An 18,315-nucleotide genomic window follows, 5' to 3' on the forward strand; every position below is an offset into this window, starting at 1 on the left:
GACACACATCTGCCAACACTTGATATTCAGCTTCACTGTAACCCCCACAACACGCACACACAGAGTGCCTGATGAACACCAAACACACACACATACAACATGACACTGAGCTCAATCAGAATACAGAATAATCTCTACTGGGAAGCTAGGATAGCTGCAATATTTCCAACTTGCCTGAACAAAGAGAAGAGAAGCAGATTCTGCTGCCCTGGCAAGGAGATAGGACTGGAATTCCCTACTGGTCTTTTCCATTGGTAGCTTCTCTGAGGCCTGGTTTATGCTTAAAAATTAGATCAACCGATCTCCGTCGCACAGGGCTGAGAAACGTTTCGTACCATGTTCAATGAAGTTAGGTTGTACTGACCCTCAGTGTAATTCTTCCTTTGACCTACCTATTGTCTCTCGGGGACATGGATTCACTACATGGAAGGAAAAACCATTCCATGACTGTGGAAAGCATCTACACTGTGGAGCTGCTGCACACCATAGCTGAGTCAATGTAACGGCCTTAGTATCAACATTCCCTGACTTGATGGGGGATTTCCCCCTTCCCATTAAAGCGATTTTTCTCTCCTTTTCTATCATTCTTCTCCCTCCCTTATAAAGCTCTTTCCTTCTTTTGATGGGTAAATCTGTTCAGAAATTTTTACTCTCAGCATAATTCCTTCCTTCCCCTCCCATGAATGTCATTTCAATTAAAGGCTGAAATCCTCTGAAACTGACTTGTTTGCCCATGACTTGGTGGTACCTCTTTCTTTTTCCTCCCTTCACTTACAATCAGTTAAGAGGGATGGAAGCAGTACCTGCTCAGAACCGTAAATTCAGAGTCAAATCTTTCCCTGTTTGCTAACCACACCGATGTTACCCTTAATACCTCTGGAACTACTTCCTTGGCAGGAGAGGTTAAATTTGGCTTTGATGACTTTCAGATTTGATCCCTGGAGCATCTTTGCTCCCAGAAAAACAGGTGTGCACAGCACATGCAATTAATGTTGTTGCCATGTCTTTCCTTGTGGAAATGGAACACAGACGGGCAGATCATCAGCTGGCCTGGATCACTGTCTCTCCCGTGAGGTCATTTTAGCATGAAAAAACCTGAATTGACTGTATTCAACTTTATTTGTTGTTCACCTCTCCAAACATCTCTTTAAGTAATTTCCCAGGGTTGGGACAAAAGGTGTCTAGAAAGGAGTGAATTTATTCTGGACTAATCATTTAGTGTCAAAACCAATACTGTTTGGATTGACCTGAAACTCTTTACAAATGTGTTACAAATATGCCTAATAGCTTTGTGCCAAAACACTGTGTGTGTGCTGGGGGAAGATTTAGATGCCGGTCACAAAGCAGCCACTGCAGGAGGCGGTGGTGGGCCTTCTCTTTGGAATTTTTAGCCCAAGAGTTGGGGTGTTCACCTCTGAGGTGGGAGATCCAGGTTCAATTTCCCCTTCTGTCCAGTGCTGGGCAAAGCTCTGTGTGACATTGCACTCCATATGCTTTCTGAAAATATGCTTCTGACCAGTTGGGAAATCTAGTCCTATCTCCCTGCCAGGGCAGCAGAATCCCCTTCAATTCTTTTTGTTCAGGCAAGTTGGAAATATTGCAGCTGTCCCAGCTTCCCAGTAGAGATTATTCTGCATTCTCATTGAGCTCAGTGTCAGGCTGTGTGTGTGTCTTTGGTGCACAGTTGGCATTGAGTGTGTTGTATGCAGTGGGCAATGTGTGTGTTCTGTGTAGTGGGCACTCTCTGTGTGTGTTTACTGGTCATTATGTGTGTGTGTGTGCTTGGTGTGCAGTGAGCATTATGTGTGTTCATGTGTTGGGGGGTACAGTGGAGATGAATGTCAAATAGAGGCAGGTGCGTTTCCCTTGCCCTTCCCAGTGCTCAGACTGGCGTCCCCCTTCCTCCCAGTGCAAGGCTTCTTGTAAGATCATAGAATCATAGGACTGGAAGGGACCCGAGAGGTCATCTAGTCCACTTCCTTGCACTCATGGCAGTGATAAATATTATCTAGACCATCCCTGACTGGTGTTTGTCTAACCTGCTCTTAAAAATCTCCAATGGTGAAGATTCTACAACCTTCTTAGGCAAGTTATTCCAGTGCATAGCCACCCTCACTGTTGGGATGTTTTTCCTAATGTCCAACCTAAACCGTCGTTTCTGCAATTGAAGTCCATCGGTTCTTGTCCTATCCTGTCCCCCCACCCCAACACTTTGCTTTGAGTTTTATTCCTAAACTCTGTTTCACAGATTACAAATAATAGGAAATAAATAAAATTAAGAAAAGAATAATCGGGACAGAGCTGGGATGCTCGGAGATATTTTGCTACATCTTCGCAGATCTTCAGTGTTAACCTACTTGTTTGGGGAATATCCTCCTTTTAGCAGCCTGGCCTGCCCTTGGCATTTTCAATGAGGACTGCCCCAGCCACCTCCGGATCACAGGAAGGAGAAAGCCAGAAGGAGGATTATGATCATGAGTTTTAGAGGAAGTAGGGGCATAGTGTTTCCTGTGCACAGACCTGGAGTGATGGACTTGGGAGTTTCTGAATACAGAGATTGTTGGCTGTAGGTTTTTTCTACAGGTATTCAGGGAATCAGGACTTTGTGTACACTCTTTGTAACCCCTCTTCCAAAGATTATAGCAAAGAATATAGCTTACTTGGATCATCAATTTTTCCTCCTAATACAATCGAATCCTGCAATGCCTCAAAGGTTGGCACCACTTAGGAGAAGGGGGCACCGGTACGCTCCAGAGCACGGATAATACCAGGAAAGCCTGAACACACATAGGGGATAATTTCTGCTACCATAGTGAAGAAGGGAAGAATCATCTCTGGGCCTGTCAGAGATCTCCTTGTGGGGAGGTGACGACCACATTGTCCTTGTGCATCTTCAGCCACGGATCAGTAAATGGGCCCATTCATTGGGGGACCTCACCCTTTCATGTCAATCAAACACTATTGTCATCAACCCAGACTAATCAGCAGTTGTGTCACAACCTTGCAATGTCTTGCTGAAGTGGCTTCTACCTAGGCCACTCTCAAACAACCATCTAGCATGCAAATCACACCCTGAGCGTGTGTGTGTAACTACAACCTGGCCAGGAATAGTTGGGTTATGCTCAGGCTCTCACCACCCTTGGTTATACTGTAGGGTGACCCCAACACGCTCCCTAGTCTTTGATTTCCCTCCAGAAATGGATGTCCTGTGCTGCCCAGTCCTCTTTTGGACAATACAAGCTACATTGTCCATTATTTCTTTAATAGCACTAACATGCATACAACTTAGCTTCTCAGACACTTCTATTTAAATGCACTGGACCAGATAAAACAATAAAACGATCTTAATTGACTACAAAGATAGATCTTAAGTGAGTGCAAGTAAGGAAGCATAGAAGTCAGACATGGTTACAAGAAAACTAAAGGTATAATGAAACTTGTGCTTAAATTAACAAATGATGTGAAATTCAAAGCAAAACTTTCCTCTCCACATGCTTTCAGCAGTCTTGCTGACCAGACTTCTTAGGTCAGGACCCCTCCCCCAATCCAATGGCTGATTCCTTTATCCCTTTATTCAGACACAGTGAATCAATGGGGAGGGAGAGAGAGAGAGAGAGAGAGAGAGAGAGAGAGAGAGAGAGCAGGGCTTTGGGATGCCTGCCCCTTCTTTTTATAGTCCTACCCACCCTTTGAGAAACATTTCCACCTGGTTACCAGAAGACAAAATGTCTATGTAGAAGGATATTCCCTGCCGCTTTTTCCTCACCTTTTTAGGCTACCTTTGTTTCCCTTCCTGCTTGACGACTCTTGTTTTACTGTTTAGATACAAAATTAAGCAGAGCACATGTTTCTTTGTTTAAGACAGACCACTTTGCCAGCCTTAGTTTGCAATATGTATTAACTACATGATACAGTGTCATATTATAACTTCACATACATTATCAAAAAATCGGTGTTAATATTTGTGGTGAGAGCATGACTATTTCTAGATGACTCAGATTTATTTGGCATATTAAAGCAGAGCTTTGTGTGCAGATAATATGCATGCATGAGGGATAGTATGTGAACTGAAGAAGTCCATAGCATGGTGTGGTTTCCTCTTGAGCTCCTCAGGTCACCATGTGGTCTCCACCAGGCAAAAATGAGTGAATCTATCTTTCCTATTTTGGAGAGTAACCTAGAAGGAAAGGACATAGAATACCATGGTGATTGGCATTCTATACATAGATGGATAATCTGGAGTACTCTTACTTGTTTTACAGTGTTTTACAGTGGTTTTACATTTGACCTATTTGGGCCAGGACAGTGAGGTGATTCTGAAATTTGGAATGACTGAGAAGATATCAGCTACACTTGCAAAGAATTAGGACTTTTCTATTCCTTGATTCCAAATTTCTTCCTAAGGCTGTTTGAAATTTTTTCTTGAGATTTTTTATGATGGGTAATTGGATTTTCCTTTTAACTATTTTTTCCATGAAATTATCTTTTCCCTGGAAACTATCAGCATTCTATAAAAACACCAAACACCCCTCTTCCCTAAACCATGGCTGTGGGACTCTGGTGAAGTTCCAGAGCATTTCAGAAAGAGGAGAGACCATCATGCATCATGGGGGATGTAGTCCAACCTGTGAGCCAGGAACATGGAAGAGATTGGTGCTGTGTGGTGTCTGATGCACCCCTATAGTATTTCCGAGCAAAAAGATTTTGGTCTCCACAAAAAAAACCAAAAAAACCCCCAAAAAACAACCTTTTGTGGATCAGCTCTACACAGTATTTGGCTTGCACTCAAAAAATCAGGACGAAATATACCACTAACCTCATACTCTGTAACTCTGGTAGAAATTGCATCATTTAATAACACAGTAGGGAAGAATAGGACAAATTAATCCCCAGGGCACCAATTACACCAAGGTGGCTTTGGTTCACTGAATGCGTTAATTAGGTGTTATGGCTGTCTGAGCTCAGTTATTCCCAGTTGCTTCAGGAATCATGTCCCACAGATCAGACATCTCAATATAAAATTTTCCGAATGCTCCTAATTGGCAGTTTCTTTCGATGAGGAAATGCCACCACATCTCTATCTCTCTTCTCAGCAGGTACGTGCTATTGTCCCGAATTACAGTCACACACACACACAGACACCATGGGGATCAGCAGGTATTAAATTCCAGACCACCAGCACTAAAAGCATCAGGCACAACTCCGACCCCTTCAGCTAAAGGAGCAACCTCCTGGATTGGAAAAAAATAAGCAATTACCAAGTCACTGAAACCAGGGCTTCCCATGATATCTCTGGGTTTTCATACAGGCTACAGTAAATGCCAAAAAGCTAAATTAGGACAGTAAGCAACTTCACCCCAAACTGACATGCCAAGCCACAGAGATCCCCTTGCCCAAAGAGGGTGGAAATATTGAAACTCTTTTACTCTCACCCCTTCTTTAGCTAAGGAATAATCCCTTCAGACTGATTCTCTCACAGCAGAGTCACAAGTCATTGTTTTGTGTTTGGATTAGTGAACAGGAGTGTGTGTGTGGTAGGACATGATTAACCTGTGTGTCATTGTATTTCCACAGTGTTTGCATCTTATCGAACACCTGGAATGACCAGCTGAGAACATCTGGCTCTGTGGACTAAGCCCTTCCCGGAGTGGGTACTGATGTCCATTGAGAAACTGATCTCCATTTATCTTCACTTACTTCATTGCAGAGAAGGGGCAGGTTTTCTGCGCCATTCACCTGCCCACATCTCTGTAGCAGCCTGATCTCTGTTGAGAGGAGATGGAAAAGGGAAATCACTCGGAGGTGACTGAGTTCATTCTCTCAGGACTGACAGATCGTCCAGAGCTGCAGGTTCCACTGTTTGGGCTGTTCCTACTGATATATGTTATCACCCTGGTGGGGAATGGGGGGATGATCTTGATAATCACGATTGACCCCCAACTCCACACCCCCATGTACTTTTTCCTCAGAAATTTGTCTTTCTGTGACCTCTGCCTTTCCTCGACAATTTCCCCCAAGATGCTGCTGAATTTATTAGCTGAGAGGAAAAGCATTTCTTTTACTGCCTGTGCTGTGCAAATGTCTCTCTCTATCGCTTTTGCAGATTCTGAGGGCTTCTTGCTGACTGTCATGGCGTATGACCGTTATGTGGCCATCTGTAACCCACTGCTCTATACAGTCACCATGTCCAGGCAGCTTTGTAAACAGCTGGTGGCTGGGGTGTACTCTGTGGGGTTTGTGGATTCAATGATATTCACGTGTTTTACATTTCGGCTGTCATTGTGCAGCTCCAACATTATCAATCATTTCTTCTGTGACACCCCCCCACTGCTGGTGCTCTCCTGTTCTGATACCCGCATCAATGAGATTATGATGTTTGTTTTCACGTTATGCATTACCGGGAGCATCTTTGTGACAATCCTCCTCTCCTATGTCTATATCACCTCCACCATCCTGCAAATACGCTCCGCTGAGGGCCGGCGCAAAGCCTTCTCCACCTGCTCTTTCCACTTGACCTCTGTGGTCCTGTTTTATGGCACCCAACTCTTCATGTATTTACGTCCCACCTCCAGCTATTCCATGGACACGGACAAAATAGTCTCAGTGTTTTACTCGCTGGTGATCCCCATGTTGAACCCCCTCATCTACAGCCTGAGGAACACGGAGGTGAAGGACGCCCTAAGGAGAGCAATGAATAAACTGCTAACGAATTCTTGAATCTCTTTAACTCAGTCCTGGTTTAGTGATGGGGTGTGGAAACAGTTGAATTCAATTCCCATCCCATTGCAATGTAATTTCGCAGAGCCCCTGGGAGTATTGTTCATTATTATATTGTTATTATTAATAATTTGTTTGTATTCCAATGAGGCCTGCAGGCCCCAACTAAAATCAGGGCTTTATTAGGCTATTACCCCATCAAAATTCCAGGAGGCACCTGTTTCAGATGTGTGAATATTTGTGACGTGCTTCAAAAATATAGAAGTATTTCTATTGGGGAAGAAGATGGGGCCATCTAATCTTTCTCCTTCTGCTTTGTAGTGGGTTTGGTTTTTGTTATGCAGTTGGAAGTATGAAGTGTGTGGTTTCCATGGCTGAACTAAAGGGAGTTTTGCACACCCTCCTGATATTCTGCAGCCCTTTATGTTCTCTGTGGGGTTGTTGTGTAGATTTTCACCTGGTTTGTATTCATGCATGTGAAGGAGAAAAGTGATTTCCATCAAAATGGCCTTTATTTTAAGCTTAGGGAGAAACAAAATAAGTAAAAACAAGGGTAACATATCCAAAAGACAACATGGTGTGTGTGCATCCTCTGTGAGAATCTGCACTGAACTGAATACAAAATAATATGGAAAGGGTGAGTTTTCTCCAGCACATAAATTAAACAGAAAGAAAAAGTCATATCAGACACTAGATGTTCATATCACATCAGCAGGTTAGCTATGAGGTCTTACTCTTAGTTCTTAGTCCTATGGACTCTGAAGAAGAGGGATTCTGGGAATTGTACAGCTCAGGTTACGGAGATTGAGAAATGAATAGAGCTGAGCCAATAGCTGATTTTTGAGTTCATGGGTGTTTCAAAAAAATTGAAAAACAAATTCAGTTCAACCTGAACCAAATCTGAAAATTCCTTAAATGTTTGGCAAATTAAAAATATTGACAGAAATGTCCTGTGGGGTGGAAGGAACTATTTAGCATGACCAGAAATGGAACATTTCATTTCCTTCCTGGATACTTTTTGATGTACATGCAAAGACAATGTTGGGACACACTTAAAAAAATGGATGGGAATGGAAGAGGCGGGAATGGTGCTGCTTCCCTTGTAGACTGTAACCCAGTGATTAGATCACTCCCATGGGAAGTGGGAGATCCAGGTAAATCCCCAATCTGTCTGACGGGGAGAAACAATTTGAAAGTGGGTCTCACACATTGCTGGACAGTATCCTGGCTACTGGGCTATGTTCTGTCCTGCATCGTTCTCAGGCTTGGTGTACGCTATTGCTGTAAATTGATCTAAGTTAAGCTACTTCAAGTTGACTAAGTTAGTCTGACTTATAGTGGTGTCCACACCGTGCTAAGTCAACCAGAGAGTTACGTAACTGAAGTAGTGTAAAACAGATCATCCCACAGAGTAGGTGTAAACCAGCCCTGAGAAAGATCTATTGTGGAACATAGTGTCTGAGTGAGGTGGAGTCCAGACTTCAACAGGCGAGAGCTCTCCCATCGATTTAGCATGTCTTCCCCAGACCTACTCAATCAAGACCATTTCATCTATCGCAGTAGTCCTGATTTAGCCAGTTGTGTAGATATGGCCTCAGTCTCTCCTGTTGAAGCTGTTGCATTGTGGATAAAACACGGGGAAGAATCACAGGGCCAGAAAGAGAGATTGACTCTATAGACAAGTGGTTCGGGACACCGACATGCTCATCTTCATGTTTCTGTTCCAATGATTTTTTAATTAGTTTTCCACAATAGAACAACTTTGAAAGGAGAGATTGAGAGCATCCCAGACTGGAATAAGAAAAGGAGTACTTGTGGCACCTTAGAGACTAACCAATTTATTTGAGCATGAGCTTTCGTGAGCTACAGCTCACTTCATCAGATCTGTATCTGATGAAGTGAGCTGTAGCTCACGAAAGCTCATGCTCAAATAAATTGGTTAGTCTCTAAGGTGCCACAAGTACTCCTTTTCTTTTTGCGAATACAGACTAACACGGCTGTTACTCTGAAACCAGACTGGAATGTCACATCCCTCAGGGGCTGGGATGATTTCTGGAAATACAAGAAAGCCAAGTGCACATCTTTGCCCAGCACTGGACAGAATGGAGAATTGAACCTGGATCTCCCACTTCATAACTGAACAGCCTAACTATTAAGCTAAAAATTACAAAGAGAGGGAGCATCAGCACCTCCTACCGGTGGCTGCTTTGTGACCGGTACCTAAATCCTCCTACCCACACACATTGTTTTGGGACAAGACTATGAGGAGACTTAGTAACACATTTGTGAATAGTTTCAGGTCAACCCTCAACGGCATTGTTTTTTCCAATAAATTATTAATAAATTTAATAGTGAACAGTGCAAGGTCATGCATTTAGGGATTAATAACAAGAATTTTTGTTATAAACTGGGGACACATCACTTGGAAGTAACAGAGGAGAAGGACCTCGTAGTAGTGGTTGACCGCAGGATGACTATGAGCCACCAATGTGATATGTCTGTGAAAAAAAGCTAATGAGGTCTTGGGATGCATCAGGTGAGGTATTTCCAGTAGAGATAAGGAGGTGTTAGTATCATTATCCAAGGCACTAATGAGACCTCCTCTGGAATATTGTGTGCAGTTCTTGTCTCCTATGTTTAAGAAAGATGAATTCAAACTGGAACAGGTACAGAAAAGGGTTACAAACATGGTCCGAGAAATGGAAAACCTGTCTTATGAAAGGAGACTCAAGGAGTTTGGCTTGTTTAGCCTAACCAAAAGAAGGCTGAGGGGAGATATGATTACTTTCTATACATGTATCAAAGGGATAAATACCACGGAGGGTGAAGAATTATTTAAGCTCACTACCAATGTGGACACAAGAACAAATGGATATAAAGTGGCCATCAGGAAGTTTTGACTACAAATTAGATGGAGGTTTCTAACCATCAGAGGAGTGACGTTCTGGAACAGCCTTCTAAGGGAAGCAGTGGGGGCAAAAGACTTATCTGGATTTAAGATTAAACTCAGTAAGTTTACATAGGAGATTATATGATGTGATAGCCTAATTTTGGCAATTAATTGATCTTCAACTATTAGCGGTAGATATGCTGAATGGCCTGTGATGGGATGTTAGATGGGGTGGGATCTCAGTTACTACAGAGAATTCTTTCCTGGGTGCCTGGCTGGTGAGTCTTGCCCACGTGCTTAGGGTTTAGCTGATCTCCATATTTGTAGTTGAGAAGGAATTTTCCTCCAGGGCAGATTGTCAGAGGGGGTTTTCACCTTCCTCTGCAGCGTGGGTCACAGGTCACTTGCTGGAGAATTCTCTGCAACTCAAAGTCTTTCAACCACAATTTGAGGACTTCAATAGCTCAGGCAGAGGTCAGAGGTTTGTTACAGGAGTGGCTGGGTGAGATTCTGTGGCCTGTATTGTACAGGAGGTGAGACTAGACAATCATAATGGTCCCTTCTGACTTTAAAGCCTATGATTCTATGATTAGTCTGGAGGAAATTCACCCATTTCTAGATACTTTCATGTTCCAATGCTGGAAGATTACTTAAAAAGACTTTTGGAGAGGTGACCAACACATGAAGTGGAATACGGTCACCTCAGTTTCGTATCATATTAAAAAGACATCATGGGAGAGAGAGCAATCCAGACCAGCTTATGCTCTGTGTTCCATTTCACAAGGAAGGCAACAACATTATTTGCATGTGCTGTGCACAGCTGTAGTCCTGGAAGCAAAGATGTTACAGGGAGCAAATCTCAAAGTCATCCCAGAAAGCAGCTCCAGAGGTATTAAGGGTAATGATGGTGTTGTTAGCAAACAGGTAAAATTTGACTCTTAGCCTGATTTTTACAGTTCTGAGAAGGTATAGCTTCTGCCCCAAACTCACTGTATGTGAAGGGAGGAAAAACAAAGAGGTACCACCAAGTCATGGGCAAACAAGTCAGTTTCAGAGCATTTCAGCCTTTAATTGAAATGACAGTAGGCCATTCATGGGAAGGGAAGTAAGGAATAATCCTGAGGGGAGAAAATTTAACTTTTCTGAACATATTTACCAATCAAAAGAAGGAAAGAATTTTATCAAGGGAGGGAGAAGAGTGACAGGAAAAGGAGAGAAAAATCACTTCAATAGGAAGGTGGAAAGCTCCCACATCCATTCAGGGAATTTGTATACTAAGGCCATTACATTGACTTAGCTATGATGGTCGGCAGTACCACAGCGTAGATGCTTTCCACATTGATGGAAGGGGTTTTTCCATCGATGTAGTTAATCCAGGTCTCCGAGAGGCAGTAGCTACATCAATGGAACAATTACACTGAGGTTCAGTACAAGCTAACTGCCTCGCACAGGGTATGAAAAGATTCCTCCCCCACCCCCCCGTGCGACAGAGCTCTGTTGATCTAATTTTTAAGCATAAACCAGTCCTCAGAGAAGCTGCTGATGGAAAAGACCAGTTGGGAAATCTAGTCCTATCTCCCTGCCAGGGCAGCAGAATCCCCTTCGGTTCTTTTTGTTCAGGCTCATTGGAAATATTCCAGCTGTCCCAGCTTCCTCGTAGAGATTCTTCTGTATTCTGATTGAGCTCAGTGTCAGGCTGTGTGTGTGTAGTGGGTATTCTGTGTGCGTATGTGTGTGTGTTTGGTGTGCAGTGGGTACAGTATGTGTGTGTTTGGTGTGCATTGGGCACTATGTGTGTGCATGTGGTGGGGGTACCCTGGAGCTTAATGTCAAGTGGAGGCAAGTGTGTGTCCCTTGCCCTGCCCAGTGCTCAGGCTGGCGTCCCCCCTCGCCCCAGTGCAGGGCTCCTTGTGAGATCACAGAATCATAGGACTGGAAGGGACCTTGGGAGGTCATCTCGTCCACTCCCCTGCACTCATGGCAGTTCTAAGTATTATCTAGACAATCCCTGACAGGTGTTTGTCTCACCTGCTGTTAAAAATCTCCAACGGTGCAGATTCCAAAACCGTCCTGGGCAAGTTATTCCAGTATTTACCCAGTCTCACTGTTGGGATGTCTTTCGTAATGTCCAATCTAAACCACCCTCGCTTCAGTCGAAGTCCATAGGTTATGTATGGAGGGCGTGCAGTATCTGAAAGGTGATGAAATATTCAGCAATATCACTGGACTCATCATACTGCGGATATAGTCACTCCTATTTGGGTATTTTTGGGGAAGTGGGGCCAGCTCCTGGAGGGTTTTGTCTCTTCCACTCCATAACAGCCAGTTCATGCTTCTGGGCCTCAATCTGGGCCTGTATTTCTCTGTCTCTTAACTCCAGGACTCATTGTAACTGGCTTCCTCAGCTTCCAGAGTCCTTCTGTGCAAAGTTGCTTCTGCCTCTTTGAGCTTCAGTGGAAACTCCTGGTCCTTAGCCTTCTCTTCTGTTTGCCATCTGGCCAGCTCTAGTTTAGTGGCTGCCTCACTGGTAGTCATTTCTCTGCTTTTTTCTGCTGGGCCATGCCCCTCTGCAGTTCACTGAAACTAAGATTCACTTAGCTCAGGGGCTTCTTTGTTAACAGAGGCTTTTCCAGCACCCAGTGTTCAGTCTTTCTGGGCATTTTGCAACTTGTGCACTTCTAGCTTCTTCTGATCTTCACTCTTACTTATTTTGCTTATGTTTCTGTCCCTATTTCCCTTACCAGAAATAAGCAAACAGAAAATAACAAACCAGTAACCACTTTGTCTGTTCTCCAACTACCACACCCAAAATTGACTTAAAATCTCTACTAATGTCTCAAAGCAATCAGCTGTGCACAGATCCTGCTCCACAGGAGCTTATATACTCTCCCTCTTGTGGGTGAAAACCCCTTCACCAAGAAGAGTGAAGGGGTACAACCTCACACTCTGTTTCACGGCCTATAAATGATAGGAAATAAATAAAATTAACAGAAGAATCTGAAGGGAGCTCACCTGCTCTGAGATATTTTGTAGCAGCATCTGCAGAGATGCTGCAGAGATCTTCAGTGTTAACCACCAGTTTGAGGAATATGCTCCTTTTGGCAGCCTGCCCTGACTTTGTCATTTTCACTGATGACTGCCCCAGGCACCTCTGGGTCACAGGAGGCAGAGAAACCAGGAGGAGGCGTTATGAGCATGACTCCTAGATGAAGTAGGGCACAGTGTTTCCCGGGCACAGACCTGGAGTGACAGACTTTGGCGTTTCTGAATACAGAGAAGGGGGTACAACTCAGAGAAGGGGGTACCAATATTCCCTGGAGCACTGATAATACTAGCCAAGCCTATACAACCGAGGGGGTTAATTTCTGCTACCATAGTGAAGAAGAGAAGAGTCATCACTGGGCCTGCCATGGATCTCCTTGGGGGGAGGAGATGACCACAATGTCCTTGTGCATCTGCAGCCATGGATCAATGCATGGGCCCATCCCTGTGGTGACTTCAAAGGTGTGCTGCTGACTGACAGGAGTGTTTAAATGACATGAAAGGGTGGTGTTACTGGGATATTTTCTAGGTTGTTGGCTGTGACATACCAGGGTCCAACCCAGTCTGATCAGCAGTTGTGTCACACCTGCCTGCAACCTCTGAAATGTTATTTTTATATGGATATCCGGAATAACATTCTTTAATGGAGTTCTTTGGATTGATAAGATCCCCCCAGTTACCAACAGGTCAGCTGGGTGGGTGCTCCCCTCCAGAGATCTTACCCCCAGTCTTCCCTTAAAACCTGATTCATAGGAGAGGGGTCTGGCCTTTTAAATGCAGATTTTTCACCCTCCTGCTGGAAAAAAGCCTCCCTTCAAGAGGTGGGCAGACTCTCTAATCCTCCCTCAGCTTCCATCTGGACTTCCCGCTCTGGGCTCCCCTCTGGTTCTGCCATTTTCCATGGTAACAAATCCTTCTCCTGGATTGGGAAACCACAGAAAACAGACCACAGAAAACTCTGCACCCATGTCCCTTAATCCCAGGGGTACTTTCCCATTCAGTTTAACAGCACTCATGTGCTCACTGCTTGGTTGGGCAGAAGCCACCTTAACAAATCCTGAGTGGAAAGAGGCAGCAGCCTGGCTCTGAGAAGCAGCAGCTTCATGTGTTACCCGCTGCCTGTTCCCTCTCAGCAAAGGACATTTATTCCTCAGGTGCTCAGTGGACTCACAATCCGAGCACCTCTTGGGATCCTCTGCGCATACAGGAGACTTGGGATAAGTAACGGGGAATGGGGAGATGAACACCCAGCCTCCTTTTTCCCTGGCGTAAAATGGAGATTTTGCTTCCCCCCAACCCTGTGCCCCTCTGCCCCTGGTTTCTGTTTAACTGCAGCTTGCGATGGCTCAAAAGTGTCTGCAAACTCAGCCAATCCACCCACTGCATCCATTTTTTTGTCCCACAAATGCTGTTTTACATCATCACTGCACATATTCAGGAATTGTTCCTGAGTAACCAAATCACACATTTCTTCCAAGCTTGCAATGCCTTTTCCCCTCACCCACTTATCGAACAAATCTCTCATTTCATTTACATAAACCACATTACTCTATCTAGATCCCCGCTTAAGACTCCTGAATTTAACCATGAAGGTTTCAGATGTAATCTGAAAAAATTTCAAATCGAGTTTCTTAAATTTACCATAGTTTGAAGCATCATCAATACGCATGTGATTGAATATGTCCAGAGCTCTTCCAGTCAATTTTACGACCAATGTGGTTATTTTTTGATTGTCAGGAATTGTATGGAGGGTGCACAAACGTGATGAAATATTCGGCAATATCACTGGACTTATCATACTGCGGACTTTGTTTCTCCCATTTGTCTATTTTGGGGAAGAGGGGGCAGCTGCTGGTGGGCTTTGTCTATTTCACTCCATAATAGCCAGTTTATGCTTCTGGCCCTCAATCTGGGCCTGTATTTCTCTGTCTCTTAACTCCAGGGATCATTTGTCCCTGGTTACCTCTGCTTCCCTATCCCTTTTGTGGACAGCTTCTTCCCTGGCTGCCTCTGCCTCTTTCAGCTTCAGTTGAAACTCCAGGTCCTTTGCCTTCTCTTCGGCTTCCAGTCAGGCCAGCTCTACTTTAGCAGCTGCCGCACTGGTAGTCATTTTCCTGCTTTCTTGTGCTGGGCCACACCCCCTCTGCTGTTCACTGAAACTGAGATTCACTCAGTTCAGGGGCTTCTTAGTTAACAGAGACTTTCCCAGTACCCAGTTTTCCACCTTTCTAGCTTCTTTTGATCTTCACTCTTACTTACTTTGCTTATTTTTCCTTTCCTATTTACCTTTCCTGAAATAAGCAATCAGAAAATAACAAACCAGTCACCACTTTGTCTGTTTTTCACCCACCACTCAAAAACTCACTTAAAATCACCCCTCGTGTCTCAAAACAATCAGCTGTGAACAGATCCTGCTCCACTACACCAGTGTGACGGATTGGCTCCCAGAAGCCCCTTTGGGACTTCAGTACCTTACCTTGTTTGATCCAAACACACTTGCCTGCTGCAAACCCCCATACAAGTCTCAACCACGTCCCCCACAAGCTGCAGGCTTCACTGAAAACAGCTTAATAAGTGCTCCTGTCTCCAGCACTCAGAAACCCAGCTCCCAATGGGGTCCAAACCCCAAATAAATCAGTTTTACTCTTTATAAAGCTTATAAAGGGTAAACTTATAAATTGTTCCCCCTCTATAACACTGATAGAGCGATATGCACAGCTGTTCCCCCCACCCCCGTCCCCACCCAGGTATTAATACATACTCTGGGCTAATTAATAAGTAAAACATGATTTTATTAAATACAAAAAGTAGAATTTAAGTGGTTCCAAGTAATAACAGACAGTACAAAGTGAATTACCAAACAAAATAAAATAAAACATGTAAGTCAAAGCCTAATAGAGTGAAAACTGAACGCAGGTAAATCTCACCCTCAAAGATGTTGCAATAAGCCTCTTTTACAGACTAGACTTCCTCATAGTGTGGTTTCAGCAAACACTCACACCCCTGTAGTTACTGTCCTTTGTTCCAGTTTCTTTCAAGCATCTCCGTGGGGTGGAGGGGCTACCTTTTGTGCCAGCTGAAGAAAAAATGGAGGAGTTTCCCCAGGGGCTTATATAGTCTCTGTCTTGTGGGTGGAACCCCCTTCCCCTCTCCTATGCAGAATCCAGCTAAAATTGGAGTTTTGGAGTCACATGGGCAAGTCACATGTCCATGCGTGACTCAGTTCCTTACAGGCCGATGCCAAATTCCCAGGAAAACTCAAATGTGGATTGGCGTCTCTCAAAGTTCATTTTTAGCTGCAGTGTTTCTTGATTGGGCACTTACAGAGAATAGTCTTTTCTCAAGTATCTGACCAACTGCTTCACTGAGGGTACTTAAATCAAACAAGTACAGAGCCAATATTCATAACTTTGAATACAAAAATGTTACATGCACGCAAACAGGATGGATATATCCAGCAGATCATAACCTTTGCAGGGATATGTTACATGGCCTATCTATCATAAAACATATTCCAGTTCTGTCATGTGTACAGCCATGAGCCTATTTCCATAAAGAATTATGGGGTGCAATATCACACTCTGTTTCACGGACTAAAAGTTATAGGAAATAAATAAAATTAACAAAAGAATCAGAAGGGACCTGGCCTACTCAGAGATACTTTGTGGCAGCATCTGCAGAGGTGCTGCAGAGATCTTGAGCGTTAACTACTAGCTTGGGGAATATCCTCCTTTTTGCATCCTGCCCTGACCTTGGCATTTTCAGTGAGGACTGCCCCAGGAACCTCCGGGTCACAGGACGCACAGAAACCAGGAGGAGGAGTTCTGAGCATTACTCTTAGAGGAAATAGGGGCACAGTGTTTCCTGGGCTCAGACCAGGGGTGACAGACTTTGTATACAGAGATTGCTGGTTGTTGTTTCTAGTGGTGTTCAGGGAAGCAGGACTTTGTGTAAATTCTTTGTAACCCCTCGTCCACAGATTATCCCAAAGAATATAGCTGACTTGGATCATCAATTTTTCCTCTGAATACAATCAACCCTGCAATGCCTCACAGGTTGGGACCACTTAGGAGAAGGGGGAACCAACATTCCCTCAAGCACTGATAATACCAGCCAAACCTGCACACCCTTGGGGGATAATTTCTGCTACCATAGTGAAGAAGGGAAGAGTCATTACTGGTCCTGCCTTGGATCTCCTTGTGGAAAGGTGATGACCACAACACCCTTGTGCATCTGCAGCCATGGATCAGTGCATGGGACCATCCCTTGGGGGACCTACACTTTCATGTCAATTGAACACTGCTGTCAGTCAGCACCACACCTTTGGTGTTCCTGGGATATTTTCGAGGTTGGTGGCTGTGACATACCAGGGTCCAACTCAGACTAATCAGCAGCTGTGTCACACCTGCCTGCAACCTTGCAATGCCTTGATGAAGTGGCTTCCACCTGGGCCACTCACAAACAACCGTCAAGCATGGAAATAGCACCCAAGGCATTTGTGTGTAATTGCAGCCTGGCCAGGAATAGTTGGGTTACACTCAGGCTCTCACCACCCTTGGTTATACTGCAGGGTGACCCCAACACATTCCCCACTCTTTGATTTCCCTCCCGAAATGTACATCCTGTACTACCCAATCCTCTCCTGGACAGTACAAGGTACATTGTCCACTATTTCTTTAATAACACTAACATGCCTGCAACTTGGCTTCTCAGACACTTCTATTTAAACACACTGGATCAGATAAAACAATAAAAAAACAAAGTTTATTGACTACAAAGATAGATTTTAAGTGAGTGGAAATAAGGAGTCATAGAAGTCAGACATGGTTTCAAGAAAAATAAAGCTAGAATGCAACTTGTGCCTAAGTTAACAAATGATGTGAAATTCAAAGCAAAAGTTTCCTCACTACATGCTCTCAGCAGTCTCACTGACCAAACATCTTAAGTCAGGAGCCATCCCCAAGTCCAATGGCTGCTTCCTTTGTCCCTTCAGATGCAGTGAATCAATAGGCAGAGAGAGACAGAGAGAGAGAGAGAGAGAGAGGTGCCCTGGGATGTCTGCGCCTTCTTTTAAGAGTCCTATTCCCCCTTTGAGAAACATTCCCACCTGTTTACCACAAGACAAAGGGTCTATGTAGAAGGATGTTCCCTGTTGCTTTTTTCTCACCTATTTAGATACAAAATTAAGTAGAACACACATTTCTTTGTTTAAGACAGAACAGTTTGCCAGCCTCCGTTTGGAACATGTATTAATAACATGATACTGTGTAATGTTATAACTTCACATACATGATGAAAATATTATTAATATTTATGAGGAGAGCATGACTATTTTTAGCTGACTCATAGATTTATTTAGCACTTTATAGCTGAGCTCTGTGTGCAGATAATATGTGTGCAAGATGGACAGTTTTATGAACTGCACAAATCGGTAGCATGCTGTGGCCTCCCCCTGAGCTTCTCTGGTCATAATGTGGTCAGCATCAAGCAAAATGAGCGAACCTATCTTTCCTACTTTGGGGAGTAACCTAGCAAGGGAAGAACATAGGATATCATGGTGATTGGCATGTTATAAATAGCTCGATAATCTGGAGTACTCTTACATGTCTTACAGGTTTTTCATTCCACCTACTGGTGCCAGGACAATGAGGTTACTCTGAAACCAG

At 43.9% G+C, this 18,315-nt stretch overlaps 1 protein-coding gene across 1 annotated transcript; it reads left to right on the top strand.

The window, feature by feature from the left end:
• Positions 1-5,778: 5,778 nt before the first annotated feature.
• Positions 5,779-6,717, top strand: LOC144266413 (olfactory receptor 5AR1-like). The gene has a single exon (XM_077819868.1). The coding sequence runs from the start codon at positions 5,779-5,781 to the stop codon at positions 6,715-6,717; it is 939 nt and encodes a 312-aa protein (XP_077675994.1).
• The last annotated feature ends 11,598 nt before the right edge of the window (positions 6,718-18,315 follow it).

The sequence above is a fragment of the Eretmochelys imbricata genome, chromosome 6, assembly GCF_965152235.1.
Source record: "Eretmochelys imbricata isolate rEreImb1 chromosome 6, rEreImb1.hap1, whole genome shotgun sequence".
Classification (NCBI taxonomy): Eukaryota; Metazoa; Chordata; order Testudines; family Cheloniidae; genus Eretmochelys; species Eretmochelys imbricata.

Bases quoted from the DNA above. Each gene is read 5' to 3' on its own strand.
- LOC144266413 (XM_077819868.1), top strand. From the start codon at position 5,779: ATGGAAAAGGGAAATCACTCGGAGGTGACTGAGTTCATTCTCTCAGGA.